Below are 13,033 nucleotides of genomic sequence, written 5' to 3'. Positions count from 1 at the left end.
ATAAACTGTGCGAAATGATGCAGGTATCGTACACTGTATCTTTTCTTCCTCTCCAATAAATATTCTCAGCTTTTTATATTTATATTTATGTTATTGAAATCTTGTTTCTGCATCAACTGAATTTTTAAGCAAACAGAAACAGCTTTTAGACGTGTGCTTGGTAATGAAAACACATCAAATTGGTGTTTTCTTGAGTGTTTTTTTTAATACAAAAAACTTTTAAAAGCACCTCAATCGCAACGTCAAATAGTCCCTTAAAGCTGAGAGGTGGTGTTTTTCACCATGTAAGAGGTTTTCAGGCGCATATGAAAATCTCGAAGTTCCTAAGGGTTTGGGCGGTTGACTTTTGTTTGGAAATTCACTTCTTGAAGAGAGGTGGATTGTTTGAAGCCTCACAAAAATTAAAAGAAAGTTACTCAATCCTTTTCTTCCCAATCTCTCCTGTACAACAAGTTTGTACTTACAAATATTTCCAGAAAATATAGATAAAGTGCACAGGGTTGCAGTGGATTACCTTGAAACAACTGTATCACTGCTTGTGAGACATAATTGAGGATGTTGCAGTACTACACTAAAATATGCTCTTTTGTAAATCAAGCATGCTACTATTTTTAGATTATCTAAAATTTGTCCCTAAGAAAAATGTTTCTTGGATGTTATTTTCTGAAAACAAATTTCTCATGAAGTCTGAGGTCGCAATAGGAGTCGTAAAGTTGCGTCTGGATCATACATCATGGAAAGAGCGGGCTACACCGTGCCAAGGCTTATTACGGAGTAATTCCAGAAGGGAAATCAGTACATATTTGAGAATTTGCTATGATTCTATTTTTTCTGTTTCTTCCCTAATTATCCAAGAAAACGAGCCTTCTCATTGCTTTATTTGGTGGATGCAGTTTGATTTTTCAAGTTCTATGCAGTTACCCCACCTTGCCTTTGTATGCTGTAGTATCCCATGTTGGTGAACGTACACACCAAGTTCCACGTTGAGCTCTTTAATGATTGAAATGTTTCTGAAACTAATCTTCTTCCCTTTTGCTGATGGTATCTGAGTGAGTGGAGATGGGCACCAGGTTCAAGAAAAAGGCATGTTCGTTGAGGAAGTGCAGTTAGCATTTGGTTGGGAAGCTCAGGATGGACCGCGAGGGACCCAAACGACCATCACGGAGCATATAGCCACAGAATCGGCTCACAGTGCAGGCAAGCTTTCTTCTGCAACCCAAGCGCCTGCATCTTGAAATTTGGTTGTTTGGCAAAAAGAAAAAAACAAAGGACGCCCACTTACATCTCCTAAAGCCTTAAATATGAGCAGATTCATCATTCAACCAAACCATTGTTCATAACTTCACCTTTTCTGTGAATATTATTTTCACTTTTTTCAGGTAATTTGCCATTCATTGCTGCTCTTTTCATACCACCTAAAATCCCCCACAACCTACTGAACCGAATGCATTAATTGTAAATAAAAGAAAACCAAAGCCTCAATCAGATGCAGGTGATTTTGCAGCCTTATTTCTTATTTCTTGCAACATATGTGAGACATTTAGTGGATAAATCTCAGATGGCCAAAGTCAAGCTAAAAAAGAAATCTAGACGCATCAAACATGCTTTATGACCAAAAAAAAGAAAAAAAAACAAGAATAACTTTTGATCTGATTATTGAATCAGACTGAAATTAATCTAAAACTTTCTACAAGCCTCGTTCCATATAGGATTGATCCACTAGCCCCAGGTTAGGAACAAGTCCACATTAATGTTTTAGATTTTACTTTATTTTCTTAGTTATTTTCATATTCCTTTCCTATTAAGTTTTAGAATTTTAATTTAATTTACTTTTAATAGCTAGGTCGATTTGGCACTTGTTTAAACAAAACAATTTAACAATTATTGAATTTCAAAATACATCAAACAAAATTTTCTCGATAGTATAGGATTGTAATCTTAAAGCTTGAGAGACCCTATTTTTTGTTATACTCTGGATCACATACGGTACATAATGTCTATGTTGCTTTCATGATCATTGTTGTTATTCTTTCTATTGTCACATAAATTTGCCAGTTGAAAACTGAATCTAATCTCTCACGCTACCGAATGGCAAGCTTTCTTAATAGTTTTGCAAGTATGCATCAATGAATGGTGAAAAGCTCAAGCATCATTGAAGAATGACTCTAGAAGGTTAAAGCTCATATTCTCAACAATTTGAGGATGAGAAGCTAATGATTGCCTTATTCCATACCCAGGAGATGTTTATTTCCCTGTATTTACTAAAAATATAAGATTAATATCATTCAGAAGATAATAAACAAAAAAGTTGTTTCTTGAATGGTAAGAAAGAAAACAAGCACGGAAAAATATGCTAAGAAGTTTCACCTTTTACGTCCCCTAATTTTCCCTCTGAATTCTATTTTTGTAGTTACAAACATAAACCCCCCTCAAATAAAAAAATAAAAACTGAACAAGGAAGTTACAACGATCACCTAGCCTACAAATGCCATCTAACATATCAATTTCAACAGGTACATATATTTTCCTCCTACGTATTCAGGCTATAATGAAAAAGACGACAAACCTGCACGCTTAGGTCTTTCAAGTGGAAGCTTTCCCATCTCATGACTTTCTTGGTGGGAGGGGAGAACTTCTTCAGTAGCCTCTGCCCTTTCAAGCTCCTTCAAAGCTCGTTTCGCATAAATAGTAAAGGCAACAGTAGTAACAATTGCAATGATGAAGGAGATGATGTTGTATACTATTTCCACAGTAGTCAAGTGATAGTTCCCATACTTCACATCAGCAAATGTCCTTATTAACCTACCACTGCACCGAAGCACAAACATGAGGTTGAGAGGGGCCAAAAATATTCCCATATATCTATTTTCCTTGTATATTTCATTGGAATAAGAACCAATAGTGGCCAAAAATAGTATAACCAAGGAACAGACCTGTATATGTAGATAAAAGCTTCTGGTACCATTCCGGAAACTGAACCCCATAAGTAGGGCCAAAATCTCATACTTGTTACCACTATTGCATAGTTGAAAATTGTGTAGGGAAATGGTGAAACCCTAAAGATGGCAACCACTTTAAATTGATGGAACCAGCTTCCCTCCCCAGCAAGTCTAACCATAGAAGCTTTCTGGGGCCATCTCTTTAACCATTGCTACACATTCAACAGGAGATAATTCGCACAGATGGAGATGCAGAAGTAGGATCTAATTTAAACACCAAGTTATATCAGTGAAAAATCATTTGCCTTACATGGATGCGATCACGGAAAACTAGCCCAATCAAATAGGGCAGGACCATCCCAATAGTGGTTCCAACCATGATTATCACGAAACCAATACCATATCCAAAGATCATCCCAGCCAACCACATGGAAGGACCGGAAGGAATTAGGAACACTGGGAACAAGGCAAGAGAAGCAGTAAGCACAAGAGAGAGGACCGGACGGCCAAAGGCAGTTGCCTCCCATTCCATCATTGGCAAGAGAACCTACAACAAAATCGATTAACCTTTGGCATAACCAAACTAAAATACCAAGTTGATCCTTAAGTTAGCCAAACTCGATCAAGCTTATCAACCAGAATGCTGTATTCATGAATCTAATTTGATACCAAAGAAGAACCATCTCGAACAAATCAGCCCAAAAACAAAAAGTAACAGGATGCGGTTAATGCAATAGTTGTTTATTAAAGGTGCAGAGACAGCATCAATGCAGGGAAGGCAAAGGGGTAAAAACAAGAGGGAAGGAGAGAAATGAGGAAGTACCTTGTCAAAAAGAAATGAAACACCCCATTTCAAGAAAACAAGAACTAGTATGGCAATAACAAGGCACCAAATTAAAGCTTTGATCCACCGTATGAAAGATTTAACCCTCGCTCTCGATTGAACTTGTGAAATGTCGAAGTCACCAATTCTTGGTTGGTCAGATATAACAAGCCTAACATATTCGCTATCTTCCCTAACATTGTGCTCCAACTTTCCACTGTCTTTACGCGACCCCACCGCTGTCTCTGCCATCTTCATTCATAAGTTTGAAAAAACAAAACAAAAACCCATCAAATGTAAGGAGAGGTGAAAGGATGAAGCCGAGTTAGATTGTTTCTAGATTTAAGAATTCATCCATGGAATTGTTCATGGGATGATAATAAGTTGCGCTGAAAATGGAATCGGAAGAATCTTCTTCTCTTCTTATTTTGATCAAGAGAAGAAAGTAAACAGATTTCCTCTTTTGCTAACAATGAGACACACACATAAAGAGAGAGATAGTAAAAACAAAATAAAAAAATTCTTTTTTTTTTCAAAGAGAGATTAAACACGGAAATGATAAGCTACTTTACCTTGGGTTGAAAGGTAATCTGAGTAATTTTGGCAGCCGGTCCGAGATGTGGCGGACAACCTCGTATACTTTGTTTGTTTTTATCGTTGGAAGAGAGAAAGAAAACTGACAAAACAAGAACAAGAACAAAACTGAGGATTTAAAAATAAATAAAAATAAATCTCAGTTTGATATTTCTATGTTGTTGGTTTTTGTTCTTGGGAGAAGAGAAGAAAAGAAAGAGTTGTATAGTGAAAATTCAAAGGCCTAATGGTTAAACGATTGTTTAGCCAAGCCACTAGTTGCGAGTAACAGTAGAGGAGTGCTTAAAACAAAATATTAAAAAATGCCTGCTTGCGTGTTTTAGAAACAGAAGCTTCTTGTTCTTCCTTCCTTGATCCACCAAACCGAACCGAACCAAACCGAACCTACCCTTTTCATTCGTTTTCGTTTTCGTGCGTAGAGAGAAAGAGAGCATTTCCTCCAGAGCAATGGAAAACAGTCATAAATGGATGATGCACCACCACCGCAGGGACCAACGTCACCCTTTCTTAAAGTGACCACCACCTCGACCCTCCGCTGCCCTGCCACCACCACGTCTGTGTTGAAACACGCTAATTTTGCAAGAATTATTTGTGCGTACAGAATATGCTTCCCACACACGCCAAAAAAGCACGCACCTAATCTTCTTTTTATCCCCTCGTCCTAACGTTTCAGGATCTTCCTTTCCAAGTGGACAAACGGACTGGAGCTTGAAATTTCCATGATTGCCCACAACTAACAAATCTTAGTTAGAGCCACTAACTAAGCGGATTATTTGGGCAACCAAGTGTGTGCGCCTGTATATATTACCAACAGAAAAAAAAAAAAAAAAAAACCTTCAAGCGAATGGAGAATTCATCGTGTATTTGGATATAAATTATTATTCACCATAATTATTTAATTATCATCTTATTCTTAAAAAAAATCAATAATCTTAGTGGTGGGGTAGAATGATTTTCTCCTAAGTGTCCATCAGTCATCACGATCAAGAATATTTCAGTTTTTTGTCTTTTAAATATACAATGTAATAACAGGCAAAAAGTTTTAAAAGATTAATAGTAATTCAGTCTTCCTTTTTTTTCCCCTTACATTTTAAAACTACAATATAAAGACCATGGCCCAACCTATGAAACGGGTTGTGGCACCCAAAGCTTAAAATGTTTTTTAAACCTCTGGTCCGATTTTTGGGAGAAGCTGGTGCAATGCACGTTCTCCTACCTAGGTGACGTTTGAGCACATTTATATTTGATTATTTTCTTTTTTTCCTTTTGCTATATATATTGACTCTGAGTTTTATGAAAATATTCGTCGAGGAAGCAAAACAGGGAGTCAGCTTGCAGAACAATTGTTGATTTTGTGCATGCCTTGTGTATGCTTCACAGGCAATGGCAGGCAGCAAGAGCATCTGGCTCAAACATGTACGTATTTGGTGGACTTGAGAATGATACAATCTTATCATCGTCGCATGTTCTTAACACTGGAGAGAGGTCTCTGTTATGGCGAGCGACCATGCGCTCGTCATTCTCACTCCATGGTGGCATCATATGAGTCTAAATTATTCAAATTTGGAGATTTATACATTCTTGATGTCCAAACCTGCATGTGGAAGTTCAAAAGGACACACATGCTACATTCTCCCAAACTCCCAAAAATCATATACCTTCCAATTGCCAACCCCGATAAAGATTATAAATTTATGATCACACCCCTTATAAAGATTATGTATTGCCTTTAAATTTAAAAAAATATTAATCTTGTATAAGAGAATTGTTTTATCTTTTCATATTGATATTTTTTTTTAATAAAAAAATATGCTTTTTGATTAATATAAATATAATTAAAAAAATTATTGTAATACTTGAGCTTTTCGAGAAACATATATATCCTCGTTTTATCTCTAAATACCATCTTTCAACACGGTGTTTAAAGTGTCTTGCCATCTTTTTTTTTCTTATAAAAATATAAAAGTGTTATTTAATTTATTTTTATTTTTATTTTTTAATTTAACTCTTGTTCTTTTTATGGTTGATTGTTTTATTTTTTTAATTTTTTATTGATTTTTTTCTTTAATTTCACTTATCATCATTTGATTTCATTTATTTTTTATATCAAATTTGGTTATTATTCTTTTAATTATTATTTTTTTTTTTTATCCTTTTCTTAATTTATTTTCTTTTTTAATTTCATCCTTCAACATTTGATTTCAAATTATTTTTATATCAAATTCAATTCTCATTCTTTTTATTTATTTTTTGGATCTTTTTTAATTTTTTTTTTAATTTTATCTCTTATCATTTTGAAATTTTTCTTCCTTACTTTTTAGAGTTTGTCTTCCATGAGGTAAGTCTCTGACTCATGATTAGCTACACAAGTTTTGAAAATAAGCATGAGTTGACTTTAATCTTTTTTAAGTTTTTTTTTAAATTTATTTTTTTTTCTCAATTTCATTCTTTAAAACTTTAATTTATTGAAAATTAATCATCGTGTGTTTTTTTTTTAATTTTTATCCTATGGAGTTATCCCAATATTACGTCCTTGATTACAAGATTAATAAGTTAATCTGAGTTGACTGATCAAATCTTTTTCCTGTTACTTTTTATTTTTATTTTTTTTAATTTTATCTTTCAATGTTATATTATTTGATAATTGAGTTTCTTAGTTTTATAATTTATTTTTGACGAGGTTACTCAATATTACAATTAAATCACTAATTTGACATACTAACACAAACAAGCTCAAGTGTTTTTTTTTTTAACCCTTTTACACAATCAATTTTTTTATTTTATTTATTATCAATGCATTTTTTTATTGTATTATTTGAATTAATCAAACTTATAAACACAATCAAATCCACCATCTAGATTTTTAGAAATGTTTGTGTCAGCTTAGCAAAAAAATTTACATTGAAAAAAAATTTAGGTCAGGGCCCATATATATATATATCATCTCAACCCATACAGAGAAGAAACTTAGAAGTTCCAGCCTACGAAATCAATTTTCCCAACAAAGTTATCGAGATCAATAAGGTAAACTTACAATTATTCATTTCTTTTTGGAACCTCATGATTTTTACAGTCCCCACGAACAAAAGCAGAAAAATATATACAACCATGAATGACAGGAAAAACAAAATCCAGGAACCTGTTCCGGTTTACATGTAAGCAAAACCAGAGTTGCAAATTACAACATCATGGAAAAGACAAATCCCAAAATACCCGCACAAAGTGTCAAGGCTCTGACAAACTAAATTTCATCTAACTCTATTTTCTCAACGGCTTATAGAACTGCCAGCCAAGTGGTGTGTATATGCATGTGCAGATAAAAAGCATCCATCTCTTCCCCGAACACAATCCAGCCAGTGGGCAAGCAAACGCGATAAATATATTGTGCTCAGAATTTAGGGTTTACCAGTACATGCCATGATTTTACTACTGATTATGCAGCTCATAATCTTTTGAAAGATCCTTCCGTTTCCTATGCTCTATTGACCATTACTTCCAAAAGCTTCTTAACAGGTAGCAGCAGATAATGAATCTTCAGAGTCAATCTTCACCTGGACACAACCAATGCAGTTCACACAAAACAGCGGTTACAAAATCTTATCCTAAACAGCAAGGAGTTTCTGCTAAATTTGATTCTCTTTCCTCAGTTGGTTGATGACCAAAAGATTCACAAAGTTTCTTTTTTACGAGGCAGTGCTATGATATATACCTGCACTTCTCTATCCGTATAAGATTTTAATTGCCATATTTGTCCTTGTTTGGGTAGCAACCATTTCACACCTCTCTGCTACCTTGACTTTCTACTAATAAGTAAATCATTTATTTAAAAGAAATATTGATTACCTGCTTGAGGTGGTTCTGCAGAGCTCCATGCAATACGCTTTTGAGCTTGCTATATTGATCAACCATGTGACCCAAATTAATAAATTCCTCAAGCTGGTACCACAGGCGCTCTACTGCTGCGTATGGAAACCATGCTGCAAATGGCTTTTTCTAAGTCGGATGGTCTCTACACAATGCTGATAAAATTAGCATCTCAACTGAACAGCCAGCCAGCAGATATCATTCGTAGACTGTTTTAACAACGACCATGTTGCCCAGTCTAGAAAGAAATGAAAAAAAATGGCAGCTAAACAATAGTGATGCCTTCAAACATCTTGCGGAAGTTGTATCACCCAACTCCCTCCCATGCAGACAATTTGAGGTCATGCCCACCATTAAGGCAGGTCACAGAATAGGACCATGAGAAATAAAACACATCAATGGTGTTATCGGGTCAGTTATAAATGATAATGGTCTACCATTGCCTTCAGAAATGTTGATGTATCCTGGCGTATCCGACATGGATTAAAAACAGGAACAGGAGGGGCGCTCTTTTACTAGCCACACCTTATAATTTCCAATTTTTCCTATGAGCGCCTGCAGAGTAAGGTTTGGGACATTTTACTAACAGATACAGTTCCTAATATTAAGGCTGTGCACTGACTGGTTCGAACTGGAAAACCAAACTGAACCTCCATGATTCGGTTTGCTTTATGGTTCAATAATTCGATTTTCATTTTGGTACAGTTTGAAAACCACAAAAAGGAAAAGGGAAATTCTTTCTTTTCATTTCCATTTTTAATTTTCAAAAATAATAAAAGTTTACATGAAGAGAAAATTGAAAAGCAGAAACCGAACTGAGATATGGTGGTTCACACAATTTGGTATTTCATAAATTGTTGCTTTGTGTTTTCAAAAACAGAACCGAATAAAACAAAAACCAATCTGAACAAAGCGTTTGCTCACCCAAAGAATCCTTATGCTTGTGCATTCATAATGTACGCCACAAGATTCTCGCTAAAAACCAAATCAGGGACCATACCCGTTCTACAACATTTACCAGTTGATCTCGAGTGCAGGGGATATGTTATGAGATGCTGAGAATGAGATAACCTTGAACAAACAGAGAATTCAGAACTTATGTACATGCTTTTGAAATGGATGCAGCTTGCCACTGATGTAAATGATTCAGTATACTCGAGCAACAGATTTGTAATTTATTTCATCATGACTAACTGGGGAATAAAACCATCCTTTTGTTGTTTATACTTTTTAAAAAGTATTAGTGATGTCAAATGTGCAACAATATTTAAATTTAAAATCTAAACTATTTGTGACATTTAAACTGATTTTTTCTTTTTAAAAAAATTAAAGTATAAGACTTTTCCGTTAAATAATTAAAATATTTTAACTTTGGAAATGGACATAAAATTGATATTTTTTTGTAATATATTTTAGTTTTTTTTTTAGTGATGTACATCTTTGATATGTTTATTTTATTCTCCTATGGAGTGTGATAGAGCAGAGCACAATCTGTAGAGAACATCGATTTGGCCAAGTAAACACTCAAAGGGCTTTCGGCATCGATGCACGCAATCGCGTACAAGTTTTTTAAAATCTATCTTTATACAGTTTTTTTTTATTGTCTTAATAGATATTTATATGAAAGATTACAGTTTAAATTTTAATAGATATTGTAATAAAAAAATGATTAACTTAAAATAAGTAAGAAAAATATATCTTTCTAATCTAAACTACATTATCAATGAATTTCTTTTCACAAAACATGTTATTCTTATTTTAAGCACCATTTTTAAATTAAAAAACTTAACACGGTTTGAAGGGGAAAAATAATTTGTTAAAAAATCATAATAAAAAAATAAGTTTATTTTTATTGAATATCCATTATCATAAATTTAAAAATATTTTGCATATTAAATTCACATATAATAATTAATGAAATGATTGCTAATACTATAATATGAATTGAAAATAAAATAGAATAGAATGTTATATCAATTGACAAGTTATTAAATTGAAAACCTCAAACTTGCTTTGTCTTCTATCCATATAATTCTTGAATAAATTTGTATTTTTAATAATAGTAAAATTATAACAAAAAAGATCAATGCCATCTAAATCAATAACTTTCTTTATTGAGTATATTTCATTTTTTTTTTGGTACTCAACCTTTACCCTGTCCACGAAGAAACCATTGATGACATAATTGCTTTCATTATTGTAGTTGTTTATGTCATGATTAATATTATAAATATTCTTAAAATAAATATCATAATTATCATTAAAATAAGCATTATATATTGATAGTTGATTCTAATAAAAAAACTAAAATCTTTAAAAAAATATTAATTTTAATAATATATTCGTCCCAATTAAAAGGTTAGGTTACACTTGTACCCTTAAAACAATTTTTTGAAATTAGTTATAAATTTATGATCACTCTCATCATAATCCTTTAAATTATCTATCTCTATTAATTAATAAATTAATTTTTTAATATATATATATATATATATATCTTTTATCATCTATTTTCGAAAGAAGAACCTCCTTATCTTCCACTACACAAGCGCATTACATGTTGCATCATCTTCTAATTATGATTATTTCATTGCATAATATTAATCATTAATAATAGTTGAACTATGTATGATATCAATTGATGCAAATAAAAAAATATATAAGAAAGATAGTAGGCATAAATTATCAAATAATCATCCTAACCTAATAGTTTAAATTATTAGTTGAAATTTTAAAATATAATTTACATTATTTTCTAACAAAAAAACATAAAATTTTACCATATAGAATTACCACACAACATCACTGATTCAAGATTATATTACAGAATATATTTATCTTCAAGTGATTTATTAAAATAAAAGTTAAACAACCCTATTTATATTAATAATCCTAAACTAAATAAGAAAAAATAAAAGTTCTAAAGAAATAAAATCATCAAGATTAAATAGGGAGAAAAATGCTAGAAAGGAGATTTAAAAAAAAAACTAAATAAAAACAAGTACAGAAACAAATAATAATAATAATAATAAAATCCTGAATCGTTTTTCATCAATTATATGGATCAACTGAGGAATAAAGAGATTTTATCTAAAAAATCTCTTGCATGGACGGTTCGTCGGCGTGGGGGGGTGGTATAACTTCGTTGTAAATAGTACTACGTACGTACTAGAAAAGCAATAATCAAAAGCAAGCGGCAGGAGCCCGGAAACAGGGTTAACGTGCTAAATCTTGTTCTTTTTTATCTTCCGGGAGCTAGCTTTTGCTCGCCATTAGTTCCCTGAAACATAATATTTAACAAACGAAAACGTTAGTAAATCAAATCATTCTGGAAAAAGAAGAAGAAGCATAATACTACAGCTCATGTTTTAGAAGTGATCATATCGTGATAACAGATTCTAAAAACTACTAAACGGAGGAGGGTACACAGATTTGGAGAATCACAAACCGCAAAGTTTGCGTCAGTGAGGCGTCCTTGGCAGTATCGTTCTCTGATCTTGCTTTGACAATCTGAAACATAAGATCAAGCCGGACTTGATTTGCAGCGCTCTGCTTGGAGATTAGATTAGTTTCCTCCTTCAGCTTGGCAGCCTCTTTGCTTATTTCTTCAAATCTTTCCCTCACTTCCTTTTGCCCCTCTTTAATACGTTTATGCCCCTTGCTGATCTCCACCATGTCAGCTCTTATCCTTTTGATGCTACTGGATAGTTTTCTATCCCTTGATTTTCTTTCCTACCGACAACAAAGTTGAGGAACAATACATATGTTAGACATGCATTGATTATAACAGTACTGACATATAAGCCAATTACTACACAGTATCCATTTATCAAACAAGCACAGAAAACTTAGAAGTGAGGAATGGCATTGTAATTTAGTCCAGACCTTTCTTTGAGTTGCTCCTGTGCCATTCCTCATCGCAACTATCTTTGTATCCGTGCAGCTTTTGCTTGCCTGTGTAGCTTGCTTAACGACCAACTCAGCATATATATATGTGTGTATCAAAAAGACGCCGACTTCAGCAATTGTTTTCTCTTTTCTTCTATTAGAAGTGAGGATTTCAAATTGAAAATGATATTATTATACATATACTAAAAGTAAAAGAAAATGGTGTGTTTTTTTTATAGAAATAGTATAATTGTAAATTTTGCTGATTAGTTTCATAGTAATGGTTGTAAAATTATAATTTTCAGTTTTTTGTATTTATATTATATAAATACTAAAAGGAAATGGTGGGTTTCATGTAGAGATGATATAATTGTAATTTTCTTTTTTATTTTAAAAAACAAGTTTTTCTTATATTTTTCTTATATTTTTTTTGTACTTGTCATTTTTATTATTTTATATTTGTCCTATTTACCGCCATTAATTTATCTCTTATCTTCATTTTTTTTAACGTTTTTTAGTTTCTCTTTTTTTTCTTTACACATTTGTTTTCTGAAAAAAAATATTTTTTTATTTTTTACATTTTGAGTATTTATTATTCTATATTTGGTCTATTTATACTATTTTTTTTTGTTGTTATCTTTATTTTTTTTAATTTATTTTTTATTTTTTTCTTTACATTTTTTTAAAAAAAAACTACAATACTATTTTACCATGTTAAAAAAAAATCGAGATCTTATATATTTTTATTAACATGTGCATGTATACATCACTCTTTATTATATTTTATTATATATAAGTATTAATTTTTTTATTTATAATTATTTTTTTACTCGATATCAAAAAACACGATAATAACATTTATATATTAAATTTTTTGAATAAAAAAAATATTCAACTTACAATAAGACGAGTTGAATAAATATGG

At 32.3% G+C, this 13,033-nt stretch overlaps 2 protein-coding genes and 1 long non-coding RNA gene across 3 annotated transcripts; 1 reads left to right on the top strand and 2 right to left on the bottom strand.

The window, feature by feature from the left end:
- The first annotated feature begins 61 nt into the window (after positions 1–61).
- On the top strand, positions 62–1,781 carry LOC105124161 (uncharacterized). Its single transcript, XR_842011.1, has 2 exons — positions 62–954; positions 1,051–1,781. It is a non-coding gene; the product is annotated as an uncharacterized LOC105124161 (long non-coding RNA).
- Positions 1,782–2,298: 517 nt separating this feature from the next.
- On the bottom strand, positions 2,299–5,108 carry LOC105124162 (uncharacterized). The gene is made up of 6 exons (XM_011024053.1): positions 4,745–5,108; positions 4,335–4,438; positions 3,763–4,014; positions 3,250–3,486; positions 2,934–3,151; positions 2,299–2,808 (listed from the first exon to the last, which is right to left on the bottom strand). Exons 1-6 carry the CDS (start codon positions 4,788–4,790, stop codon positions 2,544–2,546), a joined length of 1,122 nt encoding a protein of 373 aa, XP_011022355.1. The 5' UTR covers positions 4,791–5,108; the 3' UTR covers positions 2,299–2,543.
- A 6,135-nt stretch (positions 5,109–11,243) lies between these two features.
- LOC105124163 (uncharacterized) lies at positions 11,244–12,199 on the bottom strand. Its single transcript, XM_011024055.1, has 3 exons — positions 12,106–12,199; positions 11,669–11,952; positions 11,244–11,500 (listed from the first exon to the last, which is right to left on the bottom strand). Exons 1-3 carry the CDS (start codon positions 12,136–12,138, stop codon positions 11,476–11,478), a joined length of 342 nt encoding a protein of 113 aa, XP_011022357.1. The 5' UTR covers positions 12,139–12,199; the 3' UTR covers positions 11,244–11,475.
- Between the last annotated feature and the right edge of the window lie 834 nt (positions 12,200–13,033).

This window comes from Populus euphratica, unplaced genomic scaffold (genome assembly GCF_000495115.2).
Source record: "Populus euphratica unplaced genomic scaffold, PopEup_1.0 scaffold4.1, whole genome shotgun sequence".
In the NCBI taxonomy this organism is placed as follows: domain Eukaryota; kingdom Viridiplantae; phylum Streptophyta; class Magnoliopsida; order Malpighiales; family Salicaceae; genus Populus; species Populus euphratica.
This window is presented reverse-complemented; position numbering and strand designations above follow the sequence as displayed.

What these genes read in the sequence shown, in the direction of transcription:
- LOC105124162 (XM_011024053.1), bottom strand. Translation starts at nt 4,790, where the DNA reads ATGCTCTCTTTCTCTCTACGCACGAAAACGAAAACGAATGAAAAGG. An exon ending in AACGAAAACGAATGAAAAGG is followed by an intron (nt 4,439 to 4,744) that starts GTAGGTTCGGTT and finishes TTGTTTTGTCAG; the next exon opens with TTTTCTTTCTCTCTTCCAAC. An exon ending in TTTTCCGTGATCGCATCCAT is followed by an intron (nt 3,152 to 3,249) that starts GTAAGGCAAATG and finishes TTGAATGTGTAG; the next exon opens with CAATGGTTAAAGAGATGGCC.
- LOC105124163 (XM_011024055.1), bottom strand. Translation starts at nt 12,138, where the DNA reads ATGAGGAATGGCACAGGAGCAACTCAAAGAAAG. An exon ending in CAGGAGCAACTCAAAGAAAG is followed by an intron (nt 11,953 to 12,105) that starts GTCTGGACTAAA and finishes TGTTGTCGGTAG; the next exon opens with GAAAGAAAATCAAGGGATAG. An exon ending in TCACTGACGCAAACTTTGCG is followed by an intron (nt 11,501 to 11,668) that starts GTTTGTGATTCT and finishes ATTATGTTTCAG; the next exon opens with GGAACTAATGGCGAGCAAAA.